At 44.3% G+C, this 21837-nt stretch overlaps 1 protein-coding gene across 1 annotated transcript; it reads left to right on the plus strand.

Moving 5' to 3' along the window:
- Positions 1–1118: 1118 nt before the first annotated feature.
- Positions 1119–20883, plus strand: HIGD1B (HIG1 hypoxia inducible domain family member 1B). Its single transcript, XM_040330124.1, has 4 exons — positions 1119–1214; positions 3791–3944; positions 12206–12340; positions 20676–20883. Exons 2-4 carry the CDS (start codon positions 3848–3850, stop codon positions 20768–20770), a joined length of 327 nt encoding a protein of 108 aa, XP_040186058.1. The 5' UTR covers positions 1119–1214; positions 3791–3847; the 3' UTR covers positions 20771–20883.
- The last annotated feature ends 954 nt before the right edge of the window (positions 20884–21837 follow it).

Below are 21837 nucleotides of genomic sequence, written 5' to 3' on the forward strand. Positions count from 1 at the left end.
CTAAATTTAAAGCAGCGCCGGCTAAAAAAGTAGCAGGCCGCTACACAAGCAAGAATTTACCTTGCTGTAAAAAATTGCAATGATATGCACCTGTCAGACAGGTGCTGAAAAATTGGTCTTTGGGTGTTAATTGTGCCCATGAAACCTATACCAAAAACATTCTTCCGGATGAAATGATTGAACACCCTCAAAGCTAGGCAGCCTCGAAGTCCTGCAGAGATTCCACATCCCTCTGGGGGGTTTGTTGGTGCTTCAGGGTGATCGCTACTGCCCGTGTCTCCCACTGGGGGGGTTGTTGGTGCTGCGGTGTGATCCTCGCTGCCCGTTTCTCTCACTGGGGGTGGGGGTGGTTGTTGGTGCTGCGGGGTGATCTCTACTCCCTGTGTCTCCCACTGGAGGGTTGTGGGTGCAGCGGGGTGATCGCTGCTGCCTGTGTCTCCTACTGGGGGGGTTGTTGGTGCAGCGGGGTGATCGCTGCTGCCTGTGTCTCCTACTGGGGGGGTTGTTGGTGCTGCAGGGTGATTGCCGCTGCCTGTGTCTCCCACTGGGGGGGTTTTTGGTGCTGCGGGGTGATCTCTACTCCCGGTGTCTCCCACTGGAGGGTTGTGGGTGCAGCGGGGTGATCGCTGCTGCCTGTGTCTCCTACTGGGGGGGTTGTTGGTGCTGCGGGGTGATCGCTGCTGCCTGTGTCTCCCACTGGGGGGGGTTGTTGGTGCTGCGGGGTGATCTTGCCACTGCCTGTACCTACCTTGCGCTAGGGTGTAGTGTTGGTTGTGCCAAAATAGTAAGCACCAGCTACCACTGGTCACACACAAATACTTGACCATAACTTTACTTACCTCTATGCAAAAATAAAAAGTTTAGGCTTTAGGTACAGTTGTGTAGGAATGAAGACATTCTCGCAGATGGAAGAACTTTTTTTTCAGTGTACAAAAGAAGATAAGCGGCTCATCTTTAACCTCCCGCTGTCAGGTCTAGAGGGTGCCATTAGGTCGGGATATGAGGTGTTTGCCAAAATGAATTCCCTCTTTCTTTTCATGTGTGTGATAGGAGGTCAGCCAGTGACCCAGGCTATTCTTCCCAGGCTCTCCATGGAAAGCAGCCCAGTCGTCCTCGTACATAAAGCACCTCTGTGGGAGCAGAATCCATTCCTCCCAAAGTGACCCGGAAAAGAGGACATGCCTGTGTGCTCCTCCGATGCATCACTCATATAGGTGGGTATCACTCATTATCTGTCTCCTGTTTACCTATGCCTGGTTATTATCTATGTGTGTACATAACCTGTCCATTAATGTACATGTTATTCTTTTGGCTGACATTTATCTTGTCTTGTATACACCAGTTTGGAATCTATGTATACATATGATCATCACCAGTCTCTTGAGACGCTGTCCAGAGACATCATCAAAGTGTCTGATGGAAGATCTGACTTTGTTACTATCAGCAGTTCATTATGGGAGAACCTGATCAATTGATAAATTAAGTCCTTAGGTCAGATTTATGGAAGCTAAAAAAGAATGTGACATGGAGCAACCAATCAGATGTCTGCCTTTGCTTTCCAGCAATATCAAATATCTTTTGTGAAGTTGTGGTTTTTGTGGGCACTGCAAACACTTTAACCACTTAAGCCCCGGACCTTTAGGCAGCTAAATGCCCAGGCCAGGTTTTGCGATTCGGCACTGCGTCGCTTTAACAGACAATTGCGCGGTCGTGCGACGTGGCTCCCAAACAAAATTGACGTCCTTTTTTTCCCACAAATAGAGCTTTCTTTTGGTGGTATTTGATCACCTCTGCGGTTTTTATTTTTTGCGCTATAAACAAAAATAGAGCGACAATTTTGAAAAAAATGCAATATTTTTTACTTTTTGCTATAATAAATATCCCCCCAAAAACATATATAAAATGTTATTCTTTCCGCCGATACGTATTCTTCTACCTATTTTTGGTAAAAAAAAATCGCAATAAGCGTTTATCGATTGGTTTGCGCAAAATTTATAGCATTTACAAAATAGGGGGTAGTTTTTTTTTTACTACTAATGGCGGCGATCAGCGATTTTTTTCGTGACTGCGACATTATGGCGGACACTTCGGACAATTTTGACACATTTTTGGGACCATTGTCATTTTCACAGCAAAAAATGCATTTAAATTGCATTGTTTTTTTGTGAAAATGACAGTTGCAGTTAACCACAGGGGGCGCTGAAGGAGTTAGGCTTCACCTAGTGTTTGTTTACAACTGTAGGGGGGTGTGGCTGTAGGTCTGACATCATCGATCGAGTCTCCCTATAAAAGGGATGACTCGATCGATGCAGCTGCCACAGTGAAGCACGGGGAAGCCGTGTTTACATATGGCTCTCCCCGTTCTTCAGCTCCGGGGAGCGATCGCGAGGGGGCGGCTAGAAACGAATAGCCGCGCCCTCATCCCGGATCGCTCCCTGAGGCTTACCGAGGCTGAGGCTTACCGACCGCCGCATGTACCGGGGGGTCCCGATCGGACCCCCGACCCGCGGAAAGGCAGCAAAGTGCGGGCATGTCGTTCTGCCTGTCCGTGCCATTTTGCCGACGTATAGTTACATGCGGCGGTTGTTAAGCGGTTAAGAACAGTTTTGCGTGGATCTGCCTCAACGCACACAAGACTCAATTTACAAAGCTTGAACACCAGTCTAAACCACTCTATTTACAGCCATGAGGCTATTTAAATGTCACTGGAATTACCTGAAAATAACTGTCACTTATCCTGGTATATTAGCTTTGTAAACTGAGCCCATAGAGTTTGCCGCTTTTGTGGTTGGCACTGATGGATGGGTCTCTATTTCCAAACTATTTAAGGAGATGGTCTTTTGGATGTCATGGGGTGATGTGTTCCTGGAGATCCCTTGAAGGTGGCAGTTAGGACCAGTTTACACTTGCTTCAAAACAAGGCTTCGGACAGGCTTTGTTAAAGCTCTCTAAACACCAGTCAAAGCCCCTTTCACTAAATAAAATGGTTAGCTTATAGTCCTGTTTACACCTTGCTTTTGCTTGGTGCTTCGATGAGGTTTCGAAGAGGCTTCGATGAGGCTTCAAGCGAGCTTTGCCATAGACTTCTATAGAGGCTTTGAAAATGCTTTGAAGCACCACTTAAGCTATATGGGGTATAATTGTTGAAGTGAAGCCGAAGCAAAGCAAAAGCAAGGTGTAAACAGGACTGTAAGGCAAGCTAACCATTTTATTTAGTGAAAGGAGCTTTGACTGGCATTCAGAGAGCTTTAACAAAGCGTGTCCGAAAGCCTTGATTTGAAGCAAGTGTAAACTAGCCGTTATTGTGTGTTGAAGCCAAAGCAAGTGTAAATGAGCCCTTAGCTCATTCACACTTGCTTCGGCTTCAACAATGCTTTGAACAGGCTTTGTTAAAGCTCTCTGAATGCCATTTAAAGCTCCTGTCACTAAATAGAATGGTTATCTTACAGTCCTGTTTACACCTTGCTTTTACTTTGCTTCGGGCTCACTTCAAAAATGATACCCCATGTAGCTTCAGTGGTGCTTCAAAGCGTCTTCAAAGCCTCCATAGAAGTCTATGGCAAAGCTCGCTTGAAGCATCACCAAAGCACCAAGCAAAAGCAAGGTGTAAATGGGACTGTAAGCTAACCATTTTATTTAGTGACAGGAGCTTTGACTGGCGTTCACAGAGCTTTAACAAAGCGTAATCCAAAGCCATGTTTTTAAGAAAGTGTAAACTAGCCCTTACGTTCTGGGTTTTGTTATCCCTTTATCTTATATCTCATTAACTCCACTTTCACCTCTTTTGCAGATAAGTGTAAAGTTTGGAGTTGAACACCATGTGACGGGCTGGTACAAAGGTGGCAACATGTCTGCAGACAGGGATGAGTGGGCCCCGGAGGAACAGGAGACTGTCACCAGCAAATTGCAACGTAAAATGAAGCAGTCCCCTCTTGTCCCAGTGGGTAAGCGAGCATTACAATAAACATCACACTTGTGAACCATCATTTGGATGGGATTTACAGCACCACTGGTAGTGGAACTTAAAGCGGAACTTTACCCATAACAATTTGATAAAAAATTATGGGCCAGATTCACAGAAAAAGTACTCCGGAGTATCTGCTGATACTCCGGCGTATTTTCAAATTTGCCGCGTCGTATCTTTATTTGTGATTCACAAACAAGATACAACGGCATTTGGCTAAGATCCGACAGGCGTACGGCTTCGTACGCCTTCGGATCTTAAGATGCAATACTTTGGCGGCCGCTGGGTGGAGATTGCGTAGTTTTCCGCCTCGGGTATGCTAATTAGCTGTTTACGGCGATCCACGAAGGCACGCGCGTTCATCGCATTCTCTTACGTCGTCGCTAGTCGGCTTTTCGCGTCGCAAAGTTACGGCTGCTATTTAGGTGGTGTAACAATAGACAGCCCATGTTAAAGTATGGCCGTCGTTCCCGCGTCGAATTTCCAATTTTTTTTTTGCGTAAGTCGTCCGGGAATACGAAAGTACGTTACGCACGTCGCCGTTCAAAAAAATTACGTCGGGGCGACGTCATTTCGCGCAAAGCACGGCGGGAAATTTCAAAACGGAGCATGCGCAGTACGTCCGGCGCGGGAACGCGCCTAATTTAAATGGTACACGCCTCATTTGAATTAGGCGGGCTTGCGCCAGACGGCTTTGCGCTACGCCACCACAAGTTTACGCGCAAGTGTTGTGTGAATCAAGCACTTACGCTGAAAACTTGCGGCGGATTAACGTAAAGGACATACGTTACGCCGCCGCAATTCTTTATGAATCTGGCCCCATGTTCTTTAGCATACATTCCACATTAGTAATTATGATACCAAAATGAGTGTATGCTGTAAATTGCCTTTAGCATGGCTCTTGTTTCTTCTTGCTGGAGGCTGCCATTTTGCTGAAGCCCAGAGCCCCTGAACAGCAGTAAATCATAAAGCGGAACTAAACCCTTCGATTTAATGGATAAAAACAGTTCCATTCCTGGAATACTGGGATTGCTAACTGTCAATTCGCTTGTGTCCTCAACCAAACTGTCAAACCATCAAATGGCTGGTGCCATAACTCATTACATGTGCCGCACCACGGGAGTTGCAATTCAAACAGAAGCAGCTCTTTGGCTGTAATGGATAGGAGGGTTTAATTCCACCTTAAGGCTGTCAGCAGATCGGCCTCTACAAATTCAGCAGTGCTTAAAATGGAGAGCAACTGAGCATGTGCAGGATGAGATAGTGTATTACTGGATTTTAACCTGTATATGCACTTGTTTTTAATGTTTTACTTGCAAAAGGGGCCAGCCTGAAGTCAACTAGCAGGACTTAATTTTCTCACTAAATTTCACTTTAGGACAAGTCTCAAATGGGTCCTTTGGCCCATCTAGTCTCAGCTATTTTCTTGTTCTTCAGATAATGTTTTACCTTTTCTCTTATGTTTCTATGAGGTAGACAAATTGCTTCCAGCCTTCCTGGGTGTTCAGCGGTGGCCCAGGCGCCTTCACACACTCCCACGGGACACTATATTGTCAAAAGTATTGGAACACCTGCCTTTACATGCACATGAAGTTTAATGGCCTCCCAGTCTTAGTCCGTAGGGTTCAATATTGAGTTGGCCCACCCTTTGGAGCTAGAACAGCTTCAACTCTTCTGGGAAGACTGTCCACAAGGTTTAGGAGTGTATCTATGGGAATATTTGACGATTCTTCCAGACGCACATTTGTGAGGTCAGGCACTAATGTTGGACGAGAAGGCCTGGTTCGCAGTCTCCGCTGTAATTCATCCCAAAGGTGTTCTATTGGGTTGAGGTCAGGACTCTGTGCGGTGCAGTCAAGTTCCTCCAGCCCCAACTCGCTCATCCATGTCTTTATGGAATTTGCTATGTGCACTGGTGTGCAGTCATGTTGGAACAGGAAGGGGCCGTCCCCAAACTGTTCCCACAAAGTTGGGAGCATGATGTTGTCCAAAATGTCTTGGTATGCCGACGCCTTAAGAGTTCCCTTCATTGGAACTAAGGAGCCAAGCCCAACCCCTGAAACACAAGCCCACAGCATAATCCCCCCCTCTACAAAATGATTTGGAGCAGTGCACAAAGCGAGGTCCATAAAGACATGGATGAGCGAGTTTGGGGTGGAGGAACTTGACTGGTCCTGACCTCAACCCGATAAAACACCTTTGGGATGAATTAAGGCAGAGACTGAGAGCCAGGCATTCTGGTCCAACATCAGTGCCTGACCTCACAAATGCACGTCTGGAAGAATGGTCAAAAATTTCCATAGACACTCCTAAACCTTGTGGACGGCCTTCCCAGAAGAGTTAAAGCTGTTATAGCTGCAAAGGGTGGACCAACTCAATATTGAACCCTACGGACTAATGCCACGTACACACGATAGGTTTGTCTGATGGACCGTTTTCATCAGACTAACCGATCGTGTGTGGGCCCCATTGGTTATTTATCCATCGGTTAAAAAACTAGGGACTTGTTTTAAAATTATCTGATGGTTAACTAACCGATAGAAAAAAAAAACGATCGTGGGTACGTCCATCGGTTAAAAATCCATGCATGCTCAGAATCAAGTCGACGCATGCTCGGAAGCATTGAACTTAATTTTTTTCAGCACGTCGTTGTGTTTTACGTCACCGCGTTCTGAAACGATTGTTTTTTTAACCAATGGTGTGTAGGCACGACTGATGAAAGTCAGCTTCATCGGATATCTGATGAAAAAAATCCATCAGACCGTTTTCATCGGATGAACCGATCGTGTGTACAGGGAATAAGACTGGGATGCCATTAAAGTTCATGTATGTGTAAAGGCAGGCGTCCCAATACTTTTGACAATATAGTGTGTGTATGGGCATGATGTTCTCACAATGGATAATTATGGTGTGAAGTTCTATCGAATATGCTTATGGCACTTGTTCTTCATTTGAATTATAAGCATTTTTAAACACATCGTGCACTCCTTTTGGCTATATTTTAATGTGGAGGATTTAAATTAAAATAACAATTTTGCAAAAAAGAAACACACTCTAGAAGCCAATAATTAACCACATTTACCATTGACGCTAACACTTAAGCATCTCCCTAAGAGTCAAAATGTAAATACTGTATAGCAAAAAGTTAGTTCCTTCACCTAAACTGAAAATATAATAAAAAGCATGCATAAAACAAATATTGCCTATATCTGTGTCTACCTAATGTCAATTCACCTTCTAAATTTGTCCTGGTGTCCACTGTACCAGACAGAATGTGTTGGGAATCTAAAGTTCTCAACAACAAGGTGAGGATAAACATTCCAATGTTCTGATAATAAATAATTAATTGTCCTTCACTTTGGACTTCTTCTTACTTCCTGTTGTGTCTCCGGGCCAGGAAGTGAAGGGAATTCTCCTCAATTGGAACACAGAATTCAAATAAAACCTTGATTTTAACAATTTTCAACTCTATACAAACTAAAAATAGGTTACCATAACCGATGAAATTACTTATCACTTAACCTTAACCCAAATACTTTTTCCTTACCCCAGGGTTCGACGAACCCTGGGCGCCAGGTCGCCATTGCGACTAGAATTCACGACCTGGCGCCGCGATCGTGTCGGGCCGCGCCGGCCGGCCGGTAATTGAGGCTGCGGCTTTGCGGCCTTCTGCAGGCCAATGCTTTCCTTCTGCGATCTGGCGCCATCTTGTGGTGGCCGTTGGTATGACAAGACAACCAGCAATTCTAATGGAGCTTCTTCCCCTGTCTGTTTTCACTGCCATCTCCTTCCCTCTAATTAGAACCCCCAAACATTATATATATTTTTTATTCTAACACCCTAGAGAATAAAATGGCGGTCGTTGCAATACTTTCTGTCACACCGTATTTGCGCAGCGGTCTTACAAGCGCACTTTTTTGGGAAAAAATATACTTTTTTAAATAAAAAAATAAGAAACCAGTAAAGTTAGCCCAATTCGTGAAAGATAATGTTACGCCGAGTAAATTGATACCCAACATGTCATGCTTCAAATGCGTCCGCTTGTGGAATGGTGACAAGCTTTTACCCTTTAAAATCTCCATAGGTGATGTTTAAAAAATTCTACAGGTTGCATGTTTTGAGTTGTCTAGTGCTAGAATTATTACTCTCGCTCTACCAATCGTGGTGATACCTCACATGTGTGGTTTGAACACTGCTTTCATATGCGGGCGCTACTCACGTATGTGTTTGATTCTGCGCGTGAGCTCGGCGGGACAGGGTGCGTTCCTGGTTCCTAACTTTTTTAGCTGACTCCAAGATTCCAAGCAAATTTGTCAAGCCCTGCCTTACCCTAACCTCTAGTCTATTCCCTAACACTGATTTAAACCTCTACAGCACCATACTTATCATGCCCGCCACCCATAGCTATTGGGTGTGCCAGTCCTGCTCTCATAACTAAACATTGCCAAAGCCTTCAGTGCTGAAAACAACCGATTTCACCACAGATTTAATAGATACATGAGATCTGTAAGCTAGAGCATTCTTCAACAATATTCTGTCTCTAGGAAGATACTTTTTGTATTTGACCCATATCTGTAACTTTGCATTAAGCAAGGGGACCAGACAGTCCAAATTGGGAACCAGAAGGCGTGTATAATGATTCAGGGAATGTGTGCATCCATTGACAGCATTTGAAAAGGCTTTAGGCTGTCATACAGAGTCTGATTTGAAATGTTCACAGTGCTGGCAGAGAATGGCCAGTGAAGTGGTTAACTCATAACAAGCGCTCAGGAGGGATTTCATGATGACACCCCATGTGCAGGCTCCGTACACAAAGAATTTGTTGTTGGAAGCAGCATGCTGTTTTCTAGACCTATAGAGCAGTGGTCTACAGATGTGACCCCTTTGCTTGCCTTTATGTGGTCCTTGGGGCACACATCATCCCATTGATATGAGACAATATTATGCCATCAACAATGGGGCACCATTTCTCCCACTGACATCAACAATGGGGAACCATTTCTCCCACTGACATCAACAATGGGGCACCATTTCTCCCACTGACATCAACAATGGGGCGCCATTTCTCCCACAGATATCAACGATAGGGCGCCATTTCTCCCACAGATATCAATGATGGGGCACCATTTCTCCCACTGACATCAACAATGGGGCGCCATTTCTCCCACAGATATCAACGTTGGGGCACCATTTCTCCCACTGATATCAACATTTTGAAGTGTAAACGAGCCCTAAGTGATAATAAGTACCTGGGATTGCTGCACTTACATTTTTTTTTTGCACTTACTTACTTAACCTGAAAAAACATATATGATGCTGGGTCCTCTTTAAAAACTCTTAACATTGTATTTTGCAACACCCCCAGTTCTTTCCACCCACAGCACAAGCCCACGAGTGCTTTATGGCAAACAAATAGGTTGACGGCAGAAAAAGACCATGTGATGCATCAAGTCTGACCCATTTTTTCTTTTTATATTTTGAGGGGGTCTTCATTTTTTTTCTGCATTTAGATCTATGTTTGTCCTAAGCACATTACATTCATTTTCTATTGTTTTCAGTAAATTATTCCAAAATTACTAAAAAGGCATCAAAGCTTGTTGTCCGTTATGAAGAATACCACTTTTTTTTGGCCAGTAAGCAATATTGCCATATGAAAATCATTAGCGCAAGAGCACACAGGCTGCATTCATAGCAATCTGGCAGGGGCTTCTAATTCCCCGATAATATTGCTGACTGGGTAATTGTGTGGATATTCAGAGAAGGCTGGCTGGCACAGTGTTGGGATAGACATTTGCATAAGAGACTTTCTGAGCCCCATCAGCATAGCCAAGGATACCCCTTTTCCCCTACAGCAGGGGTCTCCAAACTTTTCAAACAAAGGGCCAGTCTTCTGACCGTAAGATTTTAGGAGGGCCAGATTGTGGCCAGTGGGAGTAGAAAATGTCCCCAGCCCAGCATCAGTGAGAATAAATATGGGTTGGTGGTCAGCAGGAGGAGTAGTGTTCCATCATTGGTATCAGTGGAAGAAATAGTGCCCCATTGCTGGAATCGGTGGAAGAAATAGTTCCTCATATCACTGGGAGGAATAGTGCCCCAAGGGCCACATCTGGCCCTCAGGCTGCAGTTTGGAGACCCCACAGCATGCTTAAACACACACAGTGGCTGAGGAGAAGCAAACGACAAGTTTTGAAGACACAGGCCACCAAAAAGGTAAGTACAGATGTTCTTTTAAAGGCCATATTTACTTTACAAGTGACATTGTGGTGACAGGATCACTTTAACATCCTAAAATTGGATACTTACTTGTGACAGAACTCTATGGCCAGCTCTGTCACAGAGTGAGTCACATGCTCCTCCATACCCAAGAGTACTATTATTTCCTTCAACTCCCCAGCAATGAAGATTGCCGATTTATTGTCCAATCAGGTGGCTGGTGGAAGTCCGGTGATGTCAGAAAGATGAATTTCTTAAAAGTCATTGTAAAGTCTTGTTTTAAAAAAATAAAATAACAAACATGTTATACTTATCTGCTCTATGCAGTTGGTTTTGCACAGAGCAGCCCGGATTCCCCTCTTCTGGGGTCCCTCTTGGCCCCTCCCGCCCGTCGAGTGCCCCCACAGCCAACAGCTTCCTATGGAGGCACCAATATGCACGTCGGGACCCTTCGGGGTAAGACCGTGCATATTAAAGCGGGAGTTCACCCAATTCCTTTTTTTTTTCTATTCTCCCCTTAGATTCATGCTCGTTGTGTCTAGGGGAATCGGCTATTTGTTTTAAAATATGATCCGTACTTACCCGTTTTCGAGATGCATCTTCTTCCGTCGCTTCCGGGTATGGGTCTTCGGGAGCGGGCGTTCCTTCTTGGTTGACAGTCTTCCGAGAGGCTTCCGACGGTCGCATCCATCGCGTCACTCGTAGCCGAAAGAAGCCGAACGTCGGTGCGGCTCTATACTGCGCCTGCGCACCGACGTTCGGCTTCTTTCGGAAAATCGTGACGCGATGGATGCGACCGTCGGAAGCCTCTCGGAAGACTGTCAATCAAGAAGGAACGCCCAGTCCCGCACCCCATACCCGGAAGCGACGGAAGAAGATGCATCTCGTAAACGGGTAAGTACGGATCATATTTTAAAACAAATAGCCGATTCCCCTAGACAAAACGAGCAGGAAGCGAAGGGGAAAATGTGTAAGGTATGGGTGAACCTCCGCTTTAAGATACCTCTCAACTCAACTGTGAGCCGTGTCACAGCTCCCTGTGTAAATTCAAACATGGAGCCCCGACCCGGCCCTGCCCCCTCTCTCCCTCAAATTGGCTAACTGACTTTAACAGCTGCGGGAGCCAATGGCGCTGCTGCTGTGTCTCAGCCAATCAGGAGGCGTCTCCTGGATGGCTTACACTCATGTACATCGCCCACCGCTGCAAAAATTTAAAGCCAGCAACTGCACATACCGCAGCTGCTGACTTTTAGGCCAGGTTCACACTAGTGCGTTGCGTTTTGGAGCTCTGTTGTCTTTGCGAATTTCTCTATAAGGTGTTCTGCAGATCAACTGCATTTTAGTTGCAGATCAGGTGCGAATTTGGAGACCTGGGAGAGGAGAGAAGTGTATTGAACTGAATGAGACAAATACTGAAGAGAAATGAACACATCTGCGAATTCAGCTGCGTACCCATAGAAGATAATGGGACTGAATTCGCACCTGAACCGCACCGCAAGACATAAAAAACGCACGCGGTTTGGAGGCAATACGCAGTGCGGATGCATCGCACATATGTGAACCAGCCTCATTGAAAACAATGTATTTTGAAATGTCCTGCGAATTAGATGCGGTTTAAGCCGCACTCAATTCGCATAGGTGTGAACCTGGCCTTAATAATCAGACACTTACCTGTCCTGGAGTCCAGCAAAGTCAGCACCACAGCTGATGTTTCAATAACTGTTGGGTGCTGCCGCCTCCATTGCGAGTAAGGGAACCCGGCAGTGTAGCCTTACAGCTTCACACCAGAAACCCTATTGCACATGCTCCTCTCTCCTAACGGATTCCCTTAATTTGCAGGGATTTCCTCTCTCTTCCTGATTGGCTATGGGACAGGAAGTGGAAATCTCCACAATAGGACACAGATAGTGAAAAACTAAAAAAATATAAAACCTTCCCTTGCTCTATACAAAATAAAATAAAAAGTTTATAGTTCTACTTTAATAAAATCATGTCAGTAACCTACTGATTTATTCTTCTATCCTACAGGCCTGGCTGGCTTTTTCGTCATAGTAGCTTATGGCCTTTACCGTCTGAAGGAAAGGGGCAACATTAAGATGTCTGTTCACCTGATTCATACACGGGTCGCTGCTCAGGCCTGTGTGGTAGGAGCTACTGCTCTGGGTAAGCATGTATTGAACAAAATCATAGTAAAAAATATGATCTCAAAGGAATCTGTATTAATAAAGTTGCATATATACGGTATATATAAATGGTGCAGCGCTTATCTCACACAATCCGCTCCACTGTGCATACAGTGCATCACACTAAATTAATCTGTGACTTAAAAAAACAAAAATTTGAAAGTACAATAAAATTAACATATAATCCAAGGGGCAGATCCACAAAGGTATTACGCCGGCGTATCTCTTGATACGCCGCGTAATTTAAAATTTTGAGCGTCGTATCTTTGTTTTGTATCCTCAAAACAAGATACAACGGCATCTCGGCTAGATCCGACAGGCGTGCGTCTTAGTACGCCGTCGGATCTAAGCCGCAATTTTTCGGCGGCCGCTAGGTGGCGTTTTAGTCGAATTCCGCGTCGAGTATGCAAATTAGCTAGTTACGGCGATCCACGAACGTACGACCGGCCGGCGCATTTTTTTATGTCGTTTGCGTTCGGCTTTTTCCGGCGTATAGTTAAAGCGGCTGTTATGAGGCGTACTCAATGTTAAGTATGGCCGTCCTTCCCGCGTAGAAATTTGACATTTTTACGCCGTTTGCGTAAGTCGTTCGCGAGAAGGGATTTGCGTAGAATGACGTCACCGTCGGAAGCATTGGCTTGTTCCGGGTTAATTTCGAGCATGCCCACTGGGATACCCCCACGGACGGCGCATGCGCAGTTAAAAAAAAAACGTTGTTTACGTCGGGTCACGACGTATTTACATAAAACACGCCCCCATCACAGCCATTTGATTTCCGCGCCATTACGCCGCCAAAGATACACTACGCCGCCACAACTTACGGCGCGGATTCTTTGTGGATTCAAAAAATATAAGCATAAATGCGCCGCTGTACGAGGATCTGCCCCAAAGTCTTGGTAATGTGTATTAATCCACCGCTGTGCTCAAAAAATCTTCTCATATAAAGCAAGAGTTTCCACCACCAGGTGAATTGTGCTCTCACCTCATTCCTATTAATCACTCCAGCCGGTCCCTCAGGGATGGATATCTCCTCTTTTATCCTTGGATATGGTTTTCCTCTCAAAAGCTTTTCACATGGACCACATGAAATAGAAAGACAACTGCATAGTGCTCTCTGCATAAAAAATTTATTAAAATACTCCCATAAAATTGCACTTACAAGAAGTTAAATAAAAAAACAGCGGGGCAGATTCACGTAGAGCCGCGTAAAATTGTGCGGGCGTAACGTATCTGATTTACGTTACGCCTCCGCAACTTACACGGGCAAGTGCTGTATTCTCAAAGCACTTGCTCCGTAAGTTGCGGCGGCGTAGCGTAAATCGGCCCGCCTTATTCAAAATTGGATCAGGGGGGCGTGTTTTATGCAAAACTACTGTGACCCGACGTGATTGACGTTTTTTCGGAACGGCGCATGCGCCGTCCGTGGAATTTCCCAGTGTGCATTGCTCCAAAGTACGCCGCAAGGACGTCATTAGTTTCGACGTGAGCGGAAATGACGTCCAGCCCCATTCACGGATGACTTATGCAAACGACGTAACTTTTTCAAATTTCGACGCGGGAACGACGCCCATACTTAACATTGGCTGCGCCTCATATAGCAGGGGCAACTTTACGCCGGGAAAAGCCTAACGTAAACGTCGTAACTTTACTGCGTCGGCCGCGCGTACGTTCGGGAATTTGCGTATCTAGCTAATTTGCATACTCGACGCGGAATTCGACGGAAGCGCCACCTAGCGGTCCAAAACAAAAATGCAGTTAAGATCCGACGGCGTAAGAGACTTGCGCCTGTCGCATATAATGGATATCTATGCGTAACTGATTCCAAGAATCAGGCGCATAGATACGACGGCGCAACTCAGAGATACGACGGCGTATCTGGAGATACGCCGTCGTATCTCGGTTGTGAATCTGGGCCAGCGTTTCTTAAAGTGGAGTTTCCATCCCAAAATTATTTTTTCATTATTGTGCTCATTAGACCTAAAAAAGAAAAAATTTTTTTTTTTTTACTCACCTGGAAATGCCTGTTGCTATGCGGTCCCACGAAATCTGCCTTTGGAATCACGTAGGATTCTGACATCTCCCTCGGCTTCTCAGCACGCTAATGTTCCTGGGAAATGTGTGTCATCATTTCCCAGGATGCAGTGCGCTTCCCCATTATAACTCCCCATCCAAGACTTCCAGGAAGTAAGTGCTTGTGGGCTTCACAATGCCTACAAGCAAAATGACAACGTGTGGACATAGTTTTATAAACTATCTTTTTTGAATAACTATACGAAACGGCGGCGGATTGTAAAATAGTGACCGGATTTATATTATAAAAATGCATTATGAAAGGACATACATTTAAAAAAATGCTAATTGTGGGTGGAACTCCGCTTTAATATCTTGCTCGTGAGCTCACCACACCACTTAGGCTCTCAGTGATCACGTAAAGATTCAGGGCTGGGCTCCTCCCTCCTATACACGTGTCACCAATAGGATAGCTTCTTCAGTAGGATGGAGCAGCCCAATCACCCCAGCCCTTTTATCAGTTATCATTGTCATGGGGAACCTAGTCCTGAACTTATGCGTATCCGCCCACCTCTCTCATCATTCCCTCCATACTCCCCCCTCTCTCTGTCCCATCCGCTACAATATATGGCACACATAATAGGAGTGAGGTGAGAGCACAATTCACCTGGTGGTGGAACACTTGCTTGCTTTTACAGGCATTTTAGCGCTAGAAATAGTGCATGAAACCCGCCTCTCAATTATTTCAGTGTGATTTGTCACACTGGGCCAACGCGCTTGTGAGACGTTAGGAAAAGTCCAGCAAGCAGCATCTTTGGGGCGGTTTGGGAGCGCTGTATTTAGCACTTTCATAACGCCCTGCCCACTGAAATGAATGGGCATTGCTTCCAAAGCCCCTGAAAAGTGTTTCGGAAATGCTGCAACATGGGCGTTTTTAACCCCTTCTTTGGGGGTAAAAGCACCCCCCGCCAGGGGCCGAAAAACGCTGGTTAAACGTCGCTAAAGCGAGCAATGCTTTAGCGGGAACGTGGTCCCGCTGTGAAAGGGGTCGAAGAAGATTGTTGAGGAGCACAGCGGTGGATTAATACACATTACAAAGACATTACAAAGACATTGAGGGACCCGGTACCAGGCGGCCGTAGGTTCCCTGGACCCCAAACTTGGCATACATGTAGCCCCACTCTTCCTTTACAAGTGTGCAAAGTTTGTTGTCCAGGAGACCTACAGCCGATGAGCACCGATTTTTCAAAGCCGGGCACCCCTTCCATAGACTCCCATGTTAAATGTCAGTCTAGTCATGGACACAGTGAGGCATGCAGATGGACACCCTAGGCTTATACTCGAGTCAATACGTTTTCCCAGTTTTTTGTGGTAAAATTAGGTACCTCGGCTTATATTCGAGTCGGCTGTTACTCGAGTATATACGGTAACTCACATTCGGTCAGTGAGCCCGGCGCATTTGTACGATAAGTGATTACTTATCATCAGGCAAGCTCATCCACACCAAACTTATGGACGGATTTTATTTTCTTTTTGATTCCTAATAGATTTTTGCTCTTTTATCAGTTTATTAGTACTTATATGTGATTATATAGTTTATCACATGTTTATTAGCGAATTTTATCAATTTTGTTTCTCATTTAGAAGGTTGATTATAGCACAACTTTACATTTATATTTAGTATTGCTGTATGCACTGCCTTAAAAAAAAAAAAAAAAAAATTGTGCAGAATCTATTTCTTTCATGCATTGAAGTGCGTTTGCATCCAATTACGATGCACTAATAGACTTCAAGGGTAATAATAATTAAAAGGCCAAAAACAGCATTATTCCAGCTGGGAAATGACTGTGTAAATAAGGGAAGGTTGTTTCTGGATGCACAGTTAGCCATAGGGCAAAACAGGAGATAGACAAAAGCACAAGTTTGCTATACAAAATTAGATGTTCTTTATTTTTGGAGTGGGCAGAACCTCTAACACAGTCCTCTTCACACTATCCCACCATGTAACCCCCAACCCTTCCTTAAAGCGGGGGTTAACCCTAAAAACGATTTTCTAACATTACATCCAGCTCACTCTCTACATCAGGGGTCTCAAACTCAAATTACCTGAGGGCCACAAGACGAGTTTTCATATACCATGGGGGGCCGCATGCAAACTTTCAAACTTCAAAAACAACAGTACTGGTGTCAGCGAACACATTATTAACCCCCAGCACTGGTGTCAGCGAGCGCATTATTACCACCAGCACTGGTGTAAGTCAGGGAATCTAGGAGTTAGCTAAAAAAGTTAGGAGCCAGAAAACGCACCCCGTCCCCACGAGCTTGCGCGCAGAAGCGAACACATACGCAAACAGCGCCCGCATATGTAAACGGTGTTCAAACCACACATGTGAGGCATCGCCGCGATTGGTAGAGCGAGAGCAATAATTCTAGCACTATAACTCCTCTGTAACTTAAAACATGCAACCTGTAGATTTTTTTTAAACGTCGCCTATGAAGATTTTAAAGGGTAAAAAAGTTTGTCGGCATTCCACAAGCGGATGCAATTTTGAAGCGTGACATGTTGGGTATGAATTTACTCGGCGTAACATTATCTTTCATAATATTAAAAAAAAAATGGGGATAACTTTACTGTTGTCTTATTTTTTAATTAAAAAAAGTGTAATTTTTTCCCAAAAAAGTGCGCTTGTAAGACCGCTGCGCAAATACGGCGTAACAGAAAGTATTGCAACAATCGCCATTTTATTCTCTAGGGTGTTAGGATAAAAAATATATATAATGTTTGGGGGTTCTAATTAGAGGGAAGAAGATGACAGTGAAAATAGTGTAAAATGACATTAGAATTGCTGTTTAACTTGTAATACTTAACTTGTAATACCAACGGCCACCACCTGATGGCGCCAGCTCACATCTGGTGGTAATAACTTGTAATACCAACGGCTCACCACCAGATGGCGCCAGCTCACAAAAATTATTTTTTTTCCTCTTTGCTCCCCCCACTTCCGCCCTGCCTGCGGGCCATTTATAACTGGTCCGCGGGCCGCAAATGGCCCGCGGGCCGGTACTTTGAGACCACTGCTCTACATTGACAGTATGCCGTTTGTTTTTTTGTTTTTGCTGTACATACCTTGTACAGCTATTTTCTTCCCCGGCTTCCGGGTAGGGCCTTCTGCGGGAGTGGGCGTTCCTATCCAGCAGGTGATTGACGTGATGACCTCCCCCCGTCGCATAGGGCCTCGTACAGATGTACAGCAAAAAAAAAAAACGGCATACTGTCAATGTAGAGAGTGAGCTGGATGTAATGTTAGAAAATCGTTTTTAGGGTGAACCCCCGCTTTAAGGAAGGGTTGGGGGTTACATGGTGGGATAGTGTGAAGAGGACTGTGTTAGAGGTTCTGCCCACTCCAAAAACAAAGAACATCTAATTTTCTGATTTGTTGGGGGCGATGACATGTATATTCTGTCCTGTATTTAGCATCTTGATATCTAGAACGTGTCGGAATTCAAACACCAACCTTGTTTTGGAAGTATATTATGTGGTTTGCTGACTTAAAGGAAAATATTCTTGTGTATGTGACAACACAGCAGCCCTCAGGCCAAGCGATGGTTTTCCTAGAAAAGCATAAAGCATGAGCTTGAATTCCAAGGAATGTCAGGGGATTGCAGCGCTGGGAGCAAGGACATGGGTCCCGGGAAGTTAAGACTGACAGGGAAGGAAACATAAACGATCTGAGCGAGCTTTAAAGTAGTGCTGAGGCCTGGAGACAGTGGACCCCCCCTCTTCCCCATAGACAATTAGCAGCATTCTTGTTGACTAGATTACCACAGATAAAATGCTTGAAACGTTACTGTAGGCTTTATGCTAATGCCTGGGAAAAGCAATCAACCAATTTCACAAACAGGTGGGAGAATTCTTGGATTTCTTGTATATTTTACCATTTCCATGGTTTCAAGGAAGCAAATGTTTACATCTCTTTTGCAAGATTTAGTAATAAATAAATAACGGGCTATAGAGTGAAACAAAAATGAGTGAAGTAGTGAGTGTACAGCTTGGATAACAGTGTAAATTTGCTGTATCCTTAAAATAACTCAACACACAGCCATTAATGTCTAAACCGCTGGCAACAAAAGTGAGTACACCCCTAAGTGAAAATGTCCAAGTTGGGCCCAAAGTGTCAATATTGTGTGGTCACCATTATTTTCCAGCGCTGCTTTAACCCTCTTGGGCATGGAGTTCACCAGAGCTTCACAGGTTGCCACTGGAGTCCTCTCCCCCTCCTCCATGATGACATCACAAGCCCAACCCTCTGAAAAACAATCCCACACCATAATCCCCCCTCCACCAAATGATTTGGACCAGTGCACAAAGCAAGGTCCATAAAGACATGGATGAGCGAGTTTGTGGTGGAGGACTGGACTGCACAGAGTCCTGACCTCAACCCAACAGAACTCCTTTGGGATGAAATGGAGAGAAGACTGTGAGCCAGGCCTTCTCGTCCAACATCAGTGCCTGATCTCACAAATGTGCTTCTGGAAGAATGGTCAAACATTCCTATAGACCAGGGGTCTCAAACTGGCAGCCCTCCAGCTGTTGTAAAACTACAAGTCCCATCATGCCTTTGCATGTGGGAGTGATGCTTGTTACTGTCAGCCTTGCAATGCCTCATGGGACTTGTAGTTTCACAACAGCTGGAGGGCCGCCAGTTTGAGACCCCTGCTATAGACACACTCCTAAACATTGTGTACAGCCTTCCCAGAAGAGTTGAGGCTGTTGTAGCTGCAAAGGGTGGGCCAACTCAATATTGAACCCTACAGACTAGGATGTCATTAACCACTTCCAGACCTGCGCACGACGATGTACGTCCTCTTTTTAAAGATGGATATCTCGGTAACGGCAGCAGCTGCTGCCACAACTGAGGTATCCATCTTTAGTGCGCGCGGTCCTGTACACGATAACGGCGGTCTTCGCGGCGGATTCGCCGCAAGATCGCCGTTATCAGTGGCGGGAGAGGGCCCCCCCCGCTTACCGGAGCCGTCGGTAGCGGCGGAGGAGATCGGGTGCGTTCGGCTGCTGACAAGACTGAAGGAAAAATCTCCTTCGCCCGTCCTCATAGCTCTGCTGGGCGGAAGTGACGTCAAAACGTCAGTCCCGCCCAGCTTCTTAAAGAAACTTTTTTTTTTGGCATTTGAAAAAATGACAGTTTCAATTTTATTTAATTTTTTTCTTGCATTTTAGTCTAAATATGAGATAAAATCTTTTTGACCCAAATCTCATATTTAAGAGGACCTGTCATGCTTTTTTCTATTACAAGGGATATTTACATTCCTTATAATAGGAATAAAAGTGATCAAATTCATTTTTTTTTTTCAGTGTTAAAAAGTAATAAAATAAATAAAAATAAAGAAGAAAAAAAAAAATAAATGTTTAAAGCGCCCCGTCCCGACGAGCTCGAGCGCAGAAGCGAACGCATACGCGAGTAGCGCCCGCATATGAAAACGGTGTTTAAATCACACAAGTGAGGTATCGCCGCGATCGTTAGAGCGAGAGCAATAATTCTAGCCCTAGAGCTACTCTGTAGCTCAAAAAATGCAACCTATAGAATTTTTTAAACGTCGCCTATCGAGATTTTTAAGGGTAAAAGTTTGACGCCATGCCACAAGCGGGCGCAATTTTTAAGCGTGACATGTTGGGTATCATTTTACTCGGCGTAACATTATCTTTCACAATATATAAAAAAATTGGGCCAAATTTATTGTTGTCTTATTTTTTTATTAAAAAAAAGTGATTTTTTCCCAAAAAAAGTGCGCTTGTAAGACCGCTGCGCAAATACGGTGTGACAAAAAGTATTGCAATGACCACTATTTTATTCTCTAGGGTGTTAGAAAAAAAATATATAATGTTTGGGGGTTTTAAGTAATTTTCTAGCAGAAAAAACTGTTTTAAGTCTTGCAAACACCAAATCTGAAAAACACCTAAGGTCTGGAAGTGGTTAAAGTTCCTGTGCAAGGCGTCCCAATACTTTTGAAAATATAGTGTGTATAGATATATGCACACATATATATTATATACTCTTATTTATTTATTTTTATGAAATTGGAGTTTTGCTTTTAAAAGACGCTAGCGATGTGGTCAGGTTTTGTCTAACGTTACATTAGCTACGTTTGTAGCCAAATCGGTAATCAAACACTTTGCAACAGGTAACTGTTGTGGAAATCGAATTCATATAACCATAGGCAGATTTTGTCATCGCCCCAGTTGGGTGTTTGCAGGAGTTGTACTCAACATTTGTTCTGCTTATCCCCAGGGACAACCTACACAATGTACAAGGAATACAGACAGCGGCAGAAGGCAGAGAGGGAAGACCTGCAACGAATCGAAGGAAACTCTACCAAGGAATAGACTATACAACCAACTATCACAGGGAACCAACACTTGTATTTTTCATCTGATTGGTTACTCTCAAATTTACAGTCTTGCAAAGCTAGAATATAAAACAAAATATATTCATCATACTACTTACCATACAGATCATTTTCTCCATCTCCATTGTACAGTCTAACCAAAATGATATATAGCAATGATCGGTGTTCCCTGACCAGCAGTAAAAACAAAGACTATAAATGTACCTTACTGCAGATTTACTGCCCTTTTGGAGAAAGCGATATCTTCATTAGATGCAGAAAAGTGGATCCAAACCAAGGATCTAGGATGGAGAGACTATGTAGATTTACTTGGGATTATTGACATATGTGGCTGAAAATATAATTGCCACAACACAGACATATATGTGAAGCCTGAAAAGACTTCACTCCCTCTTGGAAAACACTGAAAAGTACAGAAAAATACACATTGATCCGCTAGAAATCATACGAGCTCCTCCTAACTTCTGGATGTGAGCGGACAATTCTGCACTTAAAGGGGTTGTAAAGACAAAAATATTTTCCTCTTAAGTTAAAGTCTGACAGTAACTGATAAAGTAAAAAGTAATGTTTTGCATTATAACTAGTTTGATACCTGTTGAAATCGAGCTGTTTTATTCACCTCCATCACTCCTGAATCATTATTCTCACTGACTTCCTGGTTTGCGGTGCGCATTCATTCTTGCTACATCACGGCCTAATAGGAACTACAGTTCCCATTAGGCTTAGCCTCCATGCCTGTGAGGGATAAGAGAGCATCTTCACGCAGGGCTGTAGTCATAGGGAGGGGGTGAGCACATTCTGCTTTCCACCATGCAAAACGGCTCAGATGCTGGTGGAAAGTAAGAAGAGGAGAGACAGGAAATGGCATTTTCAAACCTGGATTACTGTATTTTGGGGGTCAAAAGGAAAAATGAGGTAAGTGATATTTAAATGCTCTAGCTTACAGCAATCAATTGATCTAATAAACAATGAACCTTTAGTGTTCCTTTAAGGTGGAAGTTAACCTTAAAACTAAAATCTCTGGGCCAGATTCAGGTACGATTA

Source organism: Rana temporaria, chromosome 12, assembly GCF_905171775.1.
Source record: "Rana temporaria chromosome 12, aRanTem1.1, whole genome shotgun sequence".
In the NCBI taxonomy this organism is placed as follows: Eukaryota; Metazoa; Chordata; class Amphibia; order Anura; family Ranidae; genus Rana; species Rana temporaria.

Bases quoted from the DNA above. Each gene is read 5' to 3' on its own strand.
- HIGD1B (XM_040330124.1), top strand. From the start codon at position 3,848: ATGTCTGCAGACAGGGATGAGTGGGCCCCGGAGGAACAGGAGACTGTC. The intron at 3,945-12,205 runs GTAAGCGAGCAT...TCTATCCTACAG, and splicing joins GTCCCCTCTTGTCCCAGTGG to GCCTGGCTGGCTTTTTCGTC. The intron at 12,341-20,675 runs GTAAGCATGTAT...GCTTATCCCCAG, and splicing joins GGTAGGAGCTACTGCTCTGG to GGACAACCTACACAATGTAC.